This window comes from Egretta garzetta, unplaced genomic scaffold (genome assembly GCF_000687185.1).
Source record: "Egretta garzetta isolate BGI_Z169 unplaced genomic scaffold, ASM68718v1 scaffold424, whole genome shotgun sequence".
Lineage (NCBI taxonomy): Eukaryota > Metazoa > Chordata > Aves > Pelecaniformes > Ardeidae > Egretta > Egretta garzetta.
The window spans coordinates 1,310,426-1,327,515 of record NW_009259489.1 but is presented as its reverse complement, the minus strand read 5'-3'; the positions used below and the strand labels follow the sequence as shown (position 1 = coordinate 1,327,515).

Below are 17,090 nucleotides of genomic sequence, written 5' to 3'. Positions count from 1 at the left end.
ATCAGCTTGTAGCCGAGGACAGCCGAGCAGTGAGCTTTGAGCGGCCGCGTATGTGGAGGTGGTCGAGGTTCACACCGAGCTGCTGCTGGAGCGGAGCTGGCTGGTTCTGGGACGCCTGGGCCGGGGCTGGGACAAGCTGGTGAGGATGCGGGCTGGTGGGGTGTTCCGCGGGACAGCGTTACTCCTGCTGACTCACAAGGTGCCCCTTTGTGTGCGCCAGGTTTCTTACTCTTCTTCGTTATGTTGACATAGAACAGACGGGCAGGAAAACGCGTCAACTTGAATGCATTTGTGGTACTGCGCTGGCATGACCCAGGGTAAGAAAGGAGTGTTGTTACTTGTCAGCCTTGCTTAAACTTGGAGTACACCAGCTTCCTTTTGCTCTTGCAAATAGGGATTTCAAGAGCAAAATTAAGCACAGTGCAATGCCAGCCAAGTTTTCCGTTTATCCACATGAATGTGAATTTAAGATGTGTTTTTAGGTTTGTAAAATCAAGCACACAAATTACCAAATCAAAAAATACATCTACGTGTTTAACCCTGGTTTATACGTCTAGACCAGTTCTCCAGTTACGCCAGCAATGCTCCCTCTGCCTCAGTCAGTCTGCAAAATGCTCTAAGGTGGTGATAAAATTGTTGTGGTTTTTTTTTTTCCTTTGTTGAATGAATGTGTTATGAATATACTCTGTGTTGTTCTGAAGAGAAAATTGTTCTTTGTGTGGGCTTTCTATGATGGTCGTGAAATACAGCTGTGAGTTGAGGACGTCTGCATGGTTCCCATTTTACAGATGGAAAATGGAGTACAGAGAGATGAAGGTAAACACACTTGGAAGTTTTGGGTGTCTGAGTCAACATCAAGTGTCCTTCTTTTTTGAGTCTTTGTTGTAAGTTACTCCATACCCAAAACAGAGTTCCTGTTCGTCATGCACTCAGCTAAGACTGTTTACATCTTAGTCCTGGCCTCAGCCGCCTTGCTAAGCACCAGGAAAAAGTCACATCCCATCCGTCCAGACTCCCTGTCTGTCTGTCTCACTTGCAGTACTGTTTTATTTACCATTACAGACCGTTTCATGCGTGCTTCATCTCCTGCTCCTAATCACTTTGTCCGGTGAGTTGTAGTCTTCTCATCGGGCTTTTTATCTAATCTCCCTTTCAAACAGGCACATATGTGCCGGCTACCGGTCTCCACAGTGTTTCTCCCATCTCAGATCTCTAGTACTAAGGAGTGGTCAGTCAGTTTCTTATCCGGTTGTACTGTAGCCAGTGCTCTCTTGCCACCACCCAGTCTTGGTTTTCACCGTTTGTTTTCTCTTTATTTTTTTTCCATCCCATCTGTCTTTTTGTCCCCTTTACATTTGAAGCAGACAGCTCCTTCCTTCTTTTGGTTGGATCCACCAAAAGTGGAAGGGACTGAGAACACAATGGAAAAGGATTTGTTGTTGTCACTAAACAAAATCTGCTCTAGGCTGTCCCATGAGAGGTCAAGAGCTGCAACTGGAGAAGTCCTGTGGCTGTGTATAGAAGCAAGTGTCACTGCAGGTGCATCTTCCAGAATGGAGCTCTGGACTTAGCCTCTGTTGACTGTAAGGAAACCATGTTAACAGAGGTTTATAATTTGGCTAGGGATGTCAGAAATATGTAATTGATGTGAAGATCATCTCCCTTCAAAATCTTATAAACAATTCATTAGATTCCCAGGCAATTAAAAATCGAGCTTGTAAAGAGGGAGTCTCAGGCAACTTTAATACCAGAGAACTTTATAGCCCTTCTTATAAGAGAGACCTTATTGCTGCCTTTCAGTACTTAAAGGGGTCTTAGGAGAAGGATGGGGAGAGATTTTTTACCAGGGCCTTTAAATTAAAAGGGGGTAGATTTGGATAAGATAGAAGGAAGAAATTCTTTACTGTGAGGTTGGTGAGAACTGGAACAGATTGTCCAGAGAAGTTGTGGATGCCCCATCACTGGAAGTGTTCAAGGTCAGTTTGGATGGGGCTTTGAGCAACCTGGCTTGGTAAAAAGATGTCCCTGCCCATGGCAGGGGGTTGGACTAGATGATTTTTAAAGGTTCCTTCCAACACAAACTGCTCTATGATTCTGTAACAAACTAATGGTCTTTGGCACGTGTAAGCAGTAATTTCTGATGTTCCATCTGTGCCTTGCTAACAAAGCTTTTTTTCTGGTTTTGTTAAATATTTGTTAGGAAGATTCCCCGTTTATAGTCTACAAATGAGTTCTGCCTCATGATGTAAAAAATACTTAATAGAAACTAGAAATTGTCTTGCCCCTGTTCAAATCACTGGGACCTCTGTACCAAGCAGTGTCAAGCCTTTGCGATTCTTAGTTGTCTTTGTGGAAGACAACTGATTTGGCAAACATATTTACAGTTCTAGTGTGCACTTTATCAAACAGTTTGGAAAGAAAATGTAATGATTTGTAAATAAATACAAAACAATTAGGTTCTTGTTCAAGCTTGTTTATCATTGAAAAATAATTGCAATAAATGCAACTGCCACAGGAAGAATAAGTTACATGACAGCAGATGTGTATTAAACCTCAGTTCTCCATTACAAATTGATCATTTCTTGGTTTTTTCTACTATACAATTTTTGCTGCTACAAATACGTATATGTGTGTGTGTGTATACACTGCTATATTATACTATGATGAGTTGGGAAGAATCATCTTGCACCTTTATACAGTGGTGTGAGGGGAGTTTTGAACTTGCACATCCTTGGTTTATTGATTATCAAAGCATACCCAAAACTGACAAAAAGGTAAGTGAGCATCAGCTCGTAATTCCCTGCTGTAGCAATGTTTGTCCCGGGCACGTTCTCAGTCTTGTGCACCTTTGGGCAAAGGACATCGTTGGAAATGTGCTCTTCTGTGCACTTTGAGTAGGTAGTGGGTGTGGTGGTATTAACACAGTTTAGCACAGGGACTCCAAAGGGGACCTTCCAGGGTATACCCCTTAGGTCCTGATTAATTTTTAACAGCATAATGATGTGATGTAATCATGAAGATGTGTGACTCAGTACACCTTTATTAAATGAGAAATGGATGTGGTTTCATTGCAAGGCACTTGTCAGTACTTGTGTAGTTTGTGCTAGGATAAATGGGTGGGAGCATTTTCAATATTCAGAGCTTGTTTTGTGTGCTTCGTGTCTCCCTGGGAATTTCCAAATTCAGACGGCAAGTGTGTTTTCAGTGGGTGGCTTATTGTAATCATGCCACATGTCGGGGGAGAAGGTAAGGGATGGTTGTCTGTGCCATATGTCTTACACAAATATATGGATTTTTTTTAAGGTGCAAGAAGAGCTTGGTTTTGGAAGGGAGAGGAAATAAAAATCTCCTAACTTTGAAAATTAACATGCCTTGTAGGGATGGCACAAGCACTTAAAATATCCTTCAAACTATGCAGTTAGTGCAAGGGTTGAAGGAGAGAGGGTGAAGTTTGGCTCAAATGAAACAATGTGAATTACTTCATTTTAAAAATGTTTATTTTTTTATTCAGAAGAAGCTGATGCGTCGTCTCTTGGTGCTTTAGCCTGTCCTCAGGGTCACCACCTGGCATCTTAGGAACTAGGTGAGTATGTGGGTACTAAGTTACTACAGGGGTCTGCTCTTGCAGTGCGAGACCAGCTCTCTGGGTATAATAAGCCTTTTTGCTAGCTCATTTCAACACAATGAAGCCCTGTATCCTTCCTCCTTATGTTTCTCATTCATCAAAGCTCCTGTGCCATCTGAAGCAGTCTCTCTCGCTTGTTCTCCTGCGTCTTTGAACAGGTCTTTGTATTTCTTGATCAGTTCTTGTTGGCCTTGCTGGTGGGTTTATTAGGTGCTACATAATGGTTGTCACTAATGCACTTGATGCTCTATGTGTGCCCAGCAAGCATCCTAGGAAACGAGTGATTACCGGCAGCAGCTATATATTTTCCTGTTTCTCTGGTAGCAAAGATCAATTTTATTTCACTTGGTATTTAGGAAGTCACTTCCATTCCCTCTCTTACCCCGTCTACCCCAAGATTCTTGCCGTTTTTGGAAATTCTGGCCATGGCAAATAAGTTCTTTATGAGCGTGTCACGCTGATGTGCTGTTGTGTGGCTAGTACTTGGGGTGCCAGGGTGGTAGCATATTAATTGATGGCATATTGGGGAAAGGGATATGTTAAGTATGTTTAAGGCAGTCCCATAATGGTTATTGGGTGTCATCCTGATTTTTCTGACCTTGTGTCAGCAGTGTCCTGTGTTTGTTCCTGATGTTTGGCCTTTAATTTTTCTTGTATTTTCACTTTTCTCAAAAGCAAGGAGATCTAGGGCTTAGGCTAGAGGCATAACAGAAGTGGCAAAAGGTCTAGAACAAAATGTTAGGTATGCTTAGTGCCTGGGGGGTAGAAACATAGATGGCCCAAACCTGACTTCACACTGACATGGAAGTACAGCTGTGACTCCCATTCACCATGACCTTGCAGTAATAGAGGACATGCACGTTTAACAAAACGGCTTGGTCTAAGCAGAATATAAACCAGTGCTTCTGCACCTGTGTTGTGTCCTGGTTTCAGCTGGGATAGAGTTAGTTTTCTTCACAGAAGCTAGCATAGTGCTGTGTTTTGGATTTAGTACTAGAAGAACGTTGATAACATACTGATGTTTTTAGTTGTTGCTAAATAGTGCTTAGATTAGTCAAGGACTTTTTCACCTTCCCCTGCTCGGACAGGTGGGAGGGAGCACAGCCAGGACAGCTAACCCAAACTGACCAAAGAGCTATTCCATACCATAGAACGTCATGCTCAGGGGGAGTTAGTTGGTTGGGGGGAGGGTGATTGCTGCTTGGGACGGGCTGGGCATCGGTCAGCAGTTGGTGAGCAATTGCATTGTGCATCACTTGTTTTGTATATTCTGTGTATTCCCTTACTATTATCATTATTATTATTGTTATTCTTTTCTCTTAATAAACTGTCTCTATCTCAACCCATGGGTCTTAACTTTTTTTTTCCTGATTCTCTCCCCTGTCCCACTGAGGGAGGGGGGAAGCGAGCCAGTGGCTGCATCATGCTTAATTGCCAGCTGGGTTAAACCACGACATGTTGACAGTTGCTTAACCCGTGGTTCGTCTGTCTTCAAGTGTGCCTACAGTTACATGAAAAAAAGCACGTTAAGGTGCCAAAATCAAGCCATTGAAAACTAGGAAATGCTATAGTTTGGGCTTTTTGTGCAATCTTAATTCAGCCTGCTTGTGCATATCCATTTTGAAAGGGGTTTAGTTATGACATCATATCCAGTCTTTCCGTGGTGCACTGGAGTGTGCTCATGAATAAAAAGATAATCTTGTACTTAAACCTCTACTTACATGTATAGATATATCAAGATACCACCATTTATCTAGTACTGACTTATCCTGCTGCTGTTTTAAACTGGGGAAGTACTCTCTCTGCATAGATAGGAATGCAGAGAAAGGGATGTGCACATTGCTTGCAACTCATCAGTGCAACCACTAGCCTAGGCTTAGCCATTAGAGCCATTTCGTTACCTGTGTTGAGGAAATGAAACAATGGATCATTATTAAGCTAGGATAGAAATACGTAATAGCTCAACAAAATGAAACACTGTTATGTGTTGGCATGTTTGTTAGGGTGGGTATTACTCTGTCCTTTGTAATAGCCAGCTAGTCTCCAGAGCAAACCACCTGCAAGCAGACAATGCATCAACATACAGAGTTTAAAGTAAGGTTAGCGTTATACTGGAAACAAGATATTAAAGACCTGTATGCTTAGATACACAACCTATTTGGAGTAGAAACATAGTCGGAAAGATTGTGCTGGAAAATTAATGACAGTATTAGTTGCCATGAACTGGATAAGGATTTTCCACATCTTTCAGAATCCTGTTGGTCCATCTCACGTAGGAAGTTTCTTGAGGGCTTATCATGGAGATAACTCAGTTTGTATTGACACCATCGGGCTATCCAAACACCAAACTACTTTTAGGAATGGATCTTTATTAGGTAACCATTAAGAGAGATAACTGAAAATGTTGAAAGCATTCTGAAACATCTTAAAAGCCCATAACATTTCTCAGAGAATTTCTATTCTCTCTGTTCTTTTTAGTAATATAATTAAACCATACCAGTTCCAAGGAATGATTTAACTTAAATTTTACAACAAAACCTTTCTGATGCCAGGGAAAGGTTGCGAAGTCTGATGAGTATAGTGAAATGTTAATCCTAGCCAGTGAAAAGAGGTGAACAGGTTTTCCTTCTGGAGATTAATTAAATGAACATTGGGATACATTGACCAAACTGAGGAGGGATTTATTTTTCCTTTTTTTCCTTCCATTTCAGCTGAGCTACTATTCGTATGTACTGGTTTGTAAAACTGTTTTGAAGGGAGTTGAAAGTTATTTTCAGTCTATTTACTCTAATGGATCTATTATAATTCTGTGTTTCTACATCTGCACTGGAAGGAATATAGGGTGGAGTATATAAAATAACAATTCCTCATACAGTGATCTGAATCATTACAGTGAATCACAAATGCAATGGGAGTCAACAGTATTGTCTTGCCGTAAAGAGGCTTGTTGTCTGTAATGTATATGAAGAAGTCCTTCCTTCCTTCAGCACCAGTAAGTTATTTTTTGGAGGGTATTTTTAACTCAGTCTGTATCTTCCTTAAAGAAAACCAGACAAAGCCCAGAGAAGATGTGAACAATTGGAACAATCTGGAGAATGTTTGGAGCAGTTAATTTTGTTTGGTCTAAAGAAGATCATGGAGAGACGTGATGACATGCTTAAAGTATGTCCAAGGCTACAGCATGTTTTTCATCTTCACTGAGTAGTCTGGAATGTTAGCAATGTTAGATAATTCAGAAAAAGGTTCTAACAGTTGGCACTAGCTCTGCTGAGCTCTCGCTTTTGAGGGAATCTGTAGGACCTCCATCACAGGCAGTTTTAAAATTATTTAGATGAACAAATGCAGGTATGTATAGTTCATCCTGGCAGGAAAAGTAGGTGATGCCTTGAGAAACTCTTCCAGCCCAGCTGACAGTGACTCTGCAACAACGTTCCTAGCAGAATAAAACCCAGTCCTTTCTTACACTGACCTCAGTGGTCCTACTGTTGTTTGGGACCTGAATAGAGTAAGATTTGACATGGTGTCCTACCCTGTGAGTCAGCCTCAGTGGTTTTACACTCGTGTACCTCTGTTCAAAAACAAATGCTACTGAAATGCTATCTAGGCCCTGTCTTACCTGATCCTAGCTAGGAAGACTTCAGAACCTTAGGTCATGCTCATCATTTCTAAGCAATCATGACTCGGGCAACAGCAAGGTTTCTTGCTGAGATCCATCATGTTTTTGCCTCTGGGGAGAGGAGCTTGCAAGTTCCTCTGCATTCTTGCTTCCCCACCACACAGACGACAGCAGTTTTCCAACCAAATTAAGGACCAGGAACCCAGAGGGAGGAGCATCCTGGTGGGGCAGTGAGGGAGAACACCACCAGCTAGGTTTCAGTGTGGCAGTAGACCTCTGGAAAAACCCATGGGATCTGTACCTGTTTTTAAGAGCTAGGCAACCGGTGTGGAAAAATGCCAGTCACGAAGCACAAAGTTTGGTGGTCACTCTGGAGAACTGTGCTTTGCGAGTCTGAGATAAAGACCATGAGGAGAGTGACACTGAACCACACACCTGGCCGCCTTCAAAGAGCAGCATCAAGATGCAGTCTCAGAGACTTGGGAGCTGACTAAATCGTAGCCAGATTTTGGAAAGTGGGGAGGCACAACTCAAAATCTGTGTAAGGGACCATGGGTGGTCAGGGCTGCCAGACATTTCAGTGGTCCTCTGACAAGAAAGAGCTTTATAAGAAATTAATCCTGTTGTGCAAAACAGATGTGATCATAGTCATGTGTGATTTATGTTTTTCTGCTAGGGATAGGCAGTATATTGTGTGTGGGGGGTTTAACTATGAAAAAAAAAATTTAGTGTTTAGTGGAACTGCTGAAGTGAACAGGCTGTGGTTTGGCCCCTGCATTCTGCCCGCCTCACTATCAGAAGGTGTTGGTTTCGATTACCTCAGTTTTATTGACATTATGTAAACATCTTAGTGTAGATAAGGCCTGGGACAGTTGTTCATCCAGGGGTGGATGAACTTTGGCTGAGAATTGTTGATGGCTCTTGAGGAATTTAGGATTTGCCCAAGAAGTAATGCCATTCTCAGTTGTGAATGGATGCCAAGAGTCAGCATTCAAGAAGCTATTTAATGGCAACAGTGAGGTCCTGTCTGCACCATTAAGAACTTGCTATTGCTGGGATCTGTCAAATCAGAGCATCTTTTTAGATTCCAGTTGATACTTGCAAGAAACAAAATGGAAATTAGTTCTGAGAGCTTCACAGGTTTCTATGCCAAGCTTTTAGTTCTGTTGAACAGATAGACACGTGACATTCATTCACAACAGTGCCGACTGAGGTAGAGATTATATGAGCAATTCCAGCACTGTGAAGTAAAGGAGGATTTCAGAACAAAATTTCTAGATCTGAAACCCCTCTTACTCTAAATAGTATTAGTCTTTGTGATTCTGTGATTGTTTAATCAAATTTCTATTTTTAGGACCTGCCTGTTACTCTGTATTAAGAAAATATGATTTGTTGAATCACAGTATCATTTTCCTAAATGGAAATTGAACTTAGTCTAAGGTTTGTGCAGTATTAATCCATTTCCCCTTTTTTATTCTGTACTCTTTGGAAGGTTATGATATGCTGTTAGTCTGAATTGCTCTGTAAGTGGCATGTACAAAATACAGCATTTTGACCACATTTCCTGTCTAACTGTGGAAATTTTAACAGAATGTTGCATTTAGTAACTTCTGACCATGAATTCCATTTCGAGCATTTGACCTAACAGTTCAGCTGATCTGTCAGTATCTGTGATATGTTCTGGAGTCTCTCCCATGTTATATCCGTATGTTCTTAATTTATCACTGATCTAAATAAGATATGAAAAATTGTAACTTTTCTAGTCATCATGATAGTGAAATATTGCAACACCCATCTGGTAGGAGTACGGGAGAAAAAGATAAATACTTCTGAGGACATAGTGGTTTTTTTTCTTTGTTACCGTGTACGTGGATTTGCACTATTCCACGGCACCCCTGTGTGCTGGCCCATAGGTTGGTACAACACCACAAGGGTCACTCAACCAAAAAGAGGCAGAATTTTAACAAAAGCAGTTCTCAGTCTAGCTGATGGCATGCCTGTGCTGATGTAAAAGAGGGAGTGTTTCAGAGACATGTACAAAAGTCCAAGGCCACTGAGTGTGTTGGACAGTTCATGCGGCAGCAGTCCTAGCTTATGACATTTAAGTAGTACGTGTCATTAGAGCTCAAAAGGCAGCATGGCAATTAGGAGGAATTATTGGTCTGGCATTGCCTGGGTTTGCAGGGGCTAATGTCTTGCCTATTGCAGTTTTATGCTGATAAATCAAAATGAAGGAATTTAAGCAACAGGCACACTAATTTCTCGTAAAAGCTAGATTGAATGGGATTTAAGTTAACTTCTACAGCTGGGAATAATAGACAATATGGTGGTCCAGTCAGTTAACAATTTAGTCTCTAACATAGAGTCCAACGATATTTAAGGCACACAATAGAAAGTATTGACTAAAATCTGTATGAGACCTGACTAAGCAGCTGAGAACACTTCAGTCTCTCTGTTCACATCCTCTACTACACAACTAGGGGCTGGGGCCATCCACTCAAATACCGGCAGCCAGGTTCAAACATAAAAAACATTGCACAAAGGATACCCAGCAGGTAGGCGACCTATGGAGCAATTTGCCAAAGGATGCTTGGGATACAGGGGGTTTCCATAAGTTCCCGGGAAGACCGGGTAGCACTTGCAAGAGAATTCCACTGAGGATTACTAAAGAGACAAACCATAACTGACTTGGGAATTCTCCGGAGCAGAATGAGAGTGGGAGAGTAACTGGGGAAATACCATTTATGTTTGTTCTCATATTTTTGTTTTCTGTGCATCTGCTTATCTGTTGTGGCTTTGTTATCTCTGTGTTATATATATATATATATGTTATATATAGCCTAGTTCTCAGGCTCCTCTGAGATGTAGATTAAACTTGGGTTAGCCAGTTCATCAGCTGCTAATATGGCCATGCGGCATTATGGTTGTCATTTAGGTTCTACTCAGATGTCCTCTGCTGCTTTTCTGTGTTTCCTGCTGCATCCCTGGCAGAGATGCAGTTTGCTGATGGAGAAGGCTCTTGGAGTAGCTCTGTGCTCTCCAGGCAGAGCAAGTGTTTCATGCGTCGGCAGGAACTGCAGGCTCAGCTGGGCAAGAACAGCCAAATGCCATAGCAGCAGACTGCAGTAAAGCTCACAATTCGAGGGAAGTGCTGGTGTTTCTTAACTGGGCTTTGCAGAGCTCCCTGCATCATAAGTTATCTGAGGAAGGATAGGGCGAGTCTGTCCACGCTGCCTGGTAACCTTACCTTACCGCTGGTTTGAGAACAGATACTGTTAGTTGTGGGCTGGGGATGTGAGAATTAGAAAAGCTGAAGGAGAAAAGATACTTGTGCTAGAAACTGGGCATCTTCCAGCTCTCTAACATACAAGGGATGTGTCTCTCTGGATTCGAGCGTCTATGGCACCCCTCTCTCCAGCCCTAATAAATGCTGTTTTACTGTAGTTCAAGTGGTTTGCACATTGCTTTTTTGGGAGTACCTGCCATGATTGTCACTGAGGTGAAAGGGGACTGATTTTGTCCTGCTTAGGGATTATTTGTTAAAAAGCAGAGATTGGAACCATTTATGTAATTATTTTATCAGTGGGATTGTGGTCTGTCTAGAAAGAGAGCCCAGTGTCCACAAAGAAATTAATTTAATGGAAAAAGTATGCCAGCTGGCCAGGACTCCGGAAAATTACTTGGAGACTTGACACGCTAAGAAAGGATGTGAGGAGGAGATCCACGCAGCTGTGCTGAGTCACGCGCTTTCCACGCAGCCATCCGGTCTGTCCTCGCAGTGTTTATTCAGCGTGGCAGGATCCAGCCTCGTCCCCTCCCAGTGTCTCAGCCCACTTCCCACCGCCTGCATGATCAGGGGAGAACCACAAACACTTCATCAGATCCAATGCTGTTATTTGGTCCAAAATCAAGCCCCATCACACTATCAAAAACTGCTAGCGTTATGACCAAAAATAATTTCATTATTCCATCATTACAGGACAAGGGGTAATGGTTTTAAACTAAACCAGGGTAGGTTTAGACTGGATATAAGGAAGAAATTCTTTACAATGAAGGGGGTAAAACACTGGAACAGGTTGCCCAGAGAGGTAGTGGAGGCCCCATCCCTGGAAACATTCAAGGCCAGGTTGGACGGGGCTCTGAGCAACCTGATCTGGTTAGCAGTGTCCCTGCTCGCTGCAGGGGGGTTGGACTAGATGGCCTCTAGGGGTCCCTTCCAACCCAAAACATTCTATGATTCTATGATTCTATGATTTTGAGGAGGGAGTTCTATTTTTGTAAAATAACTACTTGTGACTGAATTATTTAATTTGTGATAGGATTGCTTAATTTCTTTTTAAGTTTAATGAACAACATAGCCATAACTGCTCACATTTAGAAAAATACGTTTTCTTCTGCTTAGCTGAAACTTGGCAAACTTTTAAACTCCAGGCACGTAACAGTCTCATATTATCTAGATGCTGACTGTGAAAATGCTTAGTCAATGCACATTTAGAAGTGAACAGAGCTGTTAGGATTTTAAAGTTATTTGCTGCATGTGCACAGCAGTCACTGTTAAAAGAGGTGAAAGGATGGGAAGGACAGAAAAAGGTGCTTCCCTCTGCTTTGCTGCAGGGCCACCTAGGAGCTTTGTTGCAACCTCCAGATGCCACACTGTCCCTGCTTCTGCCCAGGCTTCCTTTGGGGGTGGCAAGGGAAAGCGATTCCACATAATACTGTACCCCAGCAGCTCTACCCTGATCTGAGCACAGCATGGCAGTAAAGGAACCCACTGCAAATGTGGGACTATTGCTGCAAGGCACAGAATCAGGAAAACTTTCCTTTTCCCCTCTCTCCGCCTAAAACCATTCTGTGTCTTTGGGGGATGCACGTGTTGGAAGCAGGATTTGGGTTCTTGGTCAGCCCCTTAACATGAGGAGCAAGTGGTTAATTCCTTCAGGAGGGTTGAAATATTTTCTTGACAGTTGATTCCGGTTATGTTGGATTGCACCAGTCCCAGGCAATTTTCAACCCTTTGGTGGCCAGGTTCCTTGCAGTGAGATGCTTCATCCCAAGCCACATAACAATGCTCAATAAGAGCCAGTCCTTCACCTGCTTCTTGTGAGGGATAATCCTCTTTTGGGGCTGGCTAGCTGTTCCCAGTTCCCAGGTGGTGGTAGACTTGGCCAGGGTTTCTTAAGAGGCTTCAGGTCCCTGCTCCTGATGAGGCCCTAGCTTGGTGTCCACTGTAAGCCTGGGCTTGGCTTGCACAGGCACAGCTCCTCCTGTGACCCTCTTTTCTGCTGTGCTTAAGTAAAAGTTCTGCATGGTTGTTAGAGGCACTCAGTGTATGAGCTATCATCGCTGGATTTGATGGCAAATTAACTAGGAATACGGGCATGAGAATTAAGGAAGTCTAAAGGTTCCACAAATGTTTGCTCAGTGAAAGCTATATTCTTAGGGTTGCCAAGGTTAATTACCTGTAATTAATTCAACATATCACTCGATGATGACAGCTTGAACACTAGCCTTATTGCTGTGGATTTTCTGCCAAATGGAGTGTGATGCTTTTCTACCAATTTTTCTCTACTGCAGTACCAAGGATTGGAAATAAAGAAAATGTTGGATTTTATTCTCCCCACTGTGTTTAGGTTTGTTTATGCTTTGGCAGAAAAGCTGGTTGATCTGGTTTTTCGAGGATGGAGTTATTACTGTATTACCTTTCCTGACCTGGTGAAAGATCTCTTTTCTTTGTGTAGCATGTGTATTATGGAAATAATTGAAATATGATTAAATTACCTCTACTTAGAGATAAATTACATTTAAAGTATGTAATTAAATACTCAGTACAGGTCATAGTAGACTATGGTGAAATATTGTATAAAGATTTGAAGGATTTATGAAAAGTAATTAGGTGGTTCAGGGTGAAGACCTGTTCCAAAAAGCTATAACTCGTAGTATCTGGCTTCCAACTCTGTGCAAAGAGTGTAGCCTTGTTCCTGCCAACCTCCCACGCTGGGCAGAACAGCAAGAGGCAGCCCCCGCCCCAGCAAGCCTGGACATGGGCACTGGTAACCTCTGGGTGAACTGCAGGTGCAGGCTGTCCCTGCTGAAGAAAAACAGATTCCTTTTGGCCTTATTGGGAGTTACCTGTATGCTCTTGTGGAAGAGCAGTCAAGCCGATCCGTATGAGTGGAGCCAGGGGACAACATGTCCTGCTGTCTCTGCTCTGTAAGAGCCTGACACCAGAGTAAACACCCTGACTGCCAAAAAAAAAATCAGGAAAAACACCTGGGCAGTGGAGTGTGATTCCTGCAGGCACTGAGCTAGAGACCTCTGTGCCTAAAGGCTCAGGTGGAAATTGCTGAAGGGAAGGGTGCAGAGTGCCCCATGCCTAAGGGACATCAGGTGTCTAATCCAGAAAATCCTGTTTCTGCTTTGCCACTGGATGCAGCAAAATGAAGTTATTCCTTGCCCTCATCCTTCTTCTCCCCAAAAGAAAATCTACAGAGAAAGAGGAGGAAGGGGAGCAGCACTGTTTTTTACCCATTACCTTAAGGATTGTGAAGATCTAGGATCAATGTGTAAGGGGGATTTCAGCTCACGTATCTCCTTATCCTAAAACAGAGCTTCTATCTCCAAGTTAAAAAACACTGTATTGCTTGGATGTTTTAATTTTCTCCTAGTGAAACTATGCCACTTCGCTTAAAGTACTTAGGTGTCCTGGCAACTCACATCATCTTTATTAACAGTGACCTGGCAGGATGTGACCTAACACCACAAAATCTTTTAAAATGTGCAATAAAAAAACACTAAGGGATGATCTGTGCATTGTTTTCCACATTCTCGGTGCCTACAACAACGAAGTGAACAATTAATATGCAGCAAAACTTCACAAAATTTTCAGGTTCATCCCCAAGAGCAGTGGATTCCTCTATTTCATCACTGGCTTTGTAGCACAATGGCAAACATGACATCCCCACACAGGACCAACCTTTCTTAGAGTGCTTGGTTGTGGAGCTGTAAAATAATGCTTGCCTTTAATTTGAGCTTGATAGTTTATGGCTTTTTAAATAGTATGTATTTCCCCTTTTTTTTAAGCCTCTCTCCGTAGTTCACAAAACACTACCACATACCAGGCAATTGGAAAAAAAGTCACATCTGTTGAATAATAGGCAGGGCTAACAGCATGTCTGTAGTCAAGAGTTAGAAAGAAGGTGTGGACAGTCCCCACCCAGGTTCATATTACTTTGCAAGTAATAAGCATCAGCTTTTCTTGTATTGTCTGTATCTTGAGCCATTAGAATATACACCAGCTGCATTTTTAAAAGATTTTTATTTCTTCTGAGAAAGTCAGGACTATTTAATTTTAAACAAAAGCTGGATTCTTGTGAACTTAAGTTCAGCATTAAAACTTTAAGAAAAAAGCAGTAATTATTATAATCCTCATAATAAAGCCTCTTGGATGGTAATTATTAGCTCTTCAGGGCAAGGATTGCATAGTGGCTTACTCAGTGTGTGCACTGTTTTTGCTTGAGTTTTCTAGGTGCTGTCAAAATATACATTCAGCTCACTTACAAGGAAAAACCCAGCCTGAAGTGAAGAAATGAGGAGGTAGCCTGGAGTGATGCCAGTGCGTGCTGATGCCAACACTGAGCTGTTTGCACAAGAGCTCACTGTGGACGGAAGGTAACTGGGATACGTGTTGCTGCATATACCTTTCTCTTTTCTGTTTTCTGTTCCACACCCATGTGTGAGTATTCCTGTTACAGTAAAATGAGTGAGATGATACTATGTCATATCTTCCTTTCAGTAGGATACAGGATCTCCTCCGCACTGGAAAGTGCTAAAAGAAAGGACATGGGGTCTCTCAGTTCACCCAGTAAGCCTGTGCCTGAGTACACTATCTGCATCTTCTGATGATTTTGAGCAGCCAAATAGAACCGAATGATACATGCTGAAAGATGAGCTGGTGGGGAAGAAGACTGACCTGGCTGAACAGAGAGCTTTGGCTGGAACTCAGGAAAAAAAAAAGAGTTTATGACCTTTGGAAGACAGGGCAGGCAAGTCAGGAAGACTACAACAATGTTGTGAGGTTATGTAGAGAGAAAATTAGAAGGCCCAAAGCCCAACTAGAACTTAGTTTGTCTACTGCAGTAAAAGACAGTAAAAAATGTTTCTGTGAATACATTCACACCAAAAGATGGGCTAAGGGGGAAACATAGTGACAAAAGATGAGGAACGTAATGCCTTCTTTGCCTCAGTCTTTAATAGCAAGACCAGTTGTTCTCGGGGTACCCAGCCTCCTGAGCTGTCAGACAGGGAGGGGAACAGAATGAAGCCCCCACCATCTAAGGGAAAAGGTTTAGCGACCTGCCACACCACTTAGACACATACAAGTTTATGGGCCTGGATGGGATCCACCTAGGGGTACTGAGGGAGCTCGTAGAAGTGCTCACCAAGCTACTTTCCATGATCTGTCAGCAGTCCTGGCTAACCAGAGAGGTCCCAGTTGACTGGTGGTTAGCAAATGTGATGCCCATCTATAAGAAGGGCTGGAAGGAGGATTTGGGGAACTACAGGCCTGTCAGTCTGACCTTGGTGCAGAGGAGGGTTATGGAGCAGATCATCTGGAGTGCCATCATGCGACACGTACAGGACAACCAGGTGATCAGGCCCAGTCAGCATGGGTTTATGAAAGGCAGGTCCTGCTGGACTAACCTGATCTCCTTCTGTGACCAGGTGATATGCTTAGTGGATGAGGGAAGGGCTGTGGATGTTGTCTACTTGGACTTCAGCAAGGCCTTTGACAGTTTCCCACAGCTTTTTCCTGGAGAAGCTGGCAGCTCATGGCTTAGACAGGCATACACCTTGCTGGGTGAAAACCTGGCTGGGCGGCTGGGCCCCAAGAGTTGTGAATGGATGAATCCAGATGGTGGCCAGTCACCAGTGGTGTTCCCCAGGACTCAGTTCTGGGGCCAGTTCTATTCAATATCTTCATCAATCATCTGGATGAGGGGATCGAGTGCTCCCTCAGTAAGTTTGCAGACAACACCAAGTTGGGCGGGAGTGTTGATCTGTTGGAGGGTAGGAAGGCCCTACAGAGGGATCTGGACAGGCTGGATCGATGGGCTGAGGCCAGTTGTGTGAAGTTCAACAAGTCTGAGTGCAGGGTCCTGCACTTGCATTACAACAACCCTGTGCAATGCTCCAGGCTTCGGGAAGAGTGGCTGGAGAGCTGGCCGGTAGAAAAGGGCTTGGGGATGTTGGTCAGGAGCCAGCAGTGTGCCCAGGTGGCCAAAAAGGCCAATAGTATTCTGGCTTGCATCAGGTATAGTGTGGCCAGGAGAACTAGGGAAATGATGGTCCCCCTGTACTCCGCACTGATGAGGCCGCACCTCGAATACTGTGTTCAGTTTTGCACCTCTCACTACAAGAAGGACATTGAGGTGCTGGAGCGTGTCCAGAGAAGAGCAAAGAAGTCGGTGAAGGGTCTGGAGAACAAGTCCTGTGAGAAGCAGCTGAGGGAACTGGGGTTGTTTAGCCTGGAGAAGAGGAGGCTGAGGGGACACCTTATCACTCTCTACAGCTACCTGACAGGAGGTTGTAGCGAGGTGGGTGTTGGTCTCTTCTCCCAAGTAACAAGTGATAGGATAAGAGGAAACAGCCTCAAGGTGCTCCAGGGGAGGTTTAGATTGGACGTTAGTGTCCTGGTTTCGGCTGGGATAGAGTTAATTTTCTTCATAGTAGATAGCATAGTGCTGTGTTCTGGATTTAGTACCAGAAGAATGTTGATAACACACTGATGTTTTCAGCTGTTGCCAAGTAGTGCTCAGACTACTCAAGGACTTTTTGAGCTTCTCCTGCTCA

The 17,090-nt window shown here is 43.2% G+C and overlaps 1 protein-coding gene across 1 annotated transcript in view; it reads right to left on the bottom strand.

Moving 5' to 3' along the window:
• Positions 1-925, bottom strand: part of F2RL1 (F2R like trypsin receptor 1) — a 7,285-nt gene extending 6,360 nt beyond the window's left edge. The window contains exon 1 of the mRNA XM_009637270.2: positions 901-925. Coding sequence (XP_009635565.1) covers positions 901-925 — 25 coding nt within the window. The remainder of the gene's footprint in view (positions 1-900) is intronic.
• Positions 926-17,090: the final 16,165 nt, after the last annotated feature.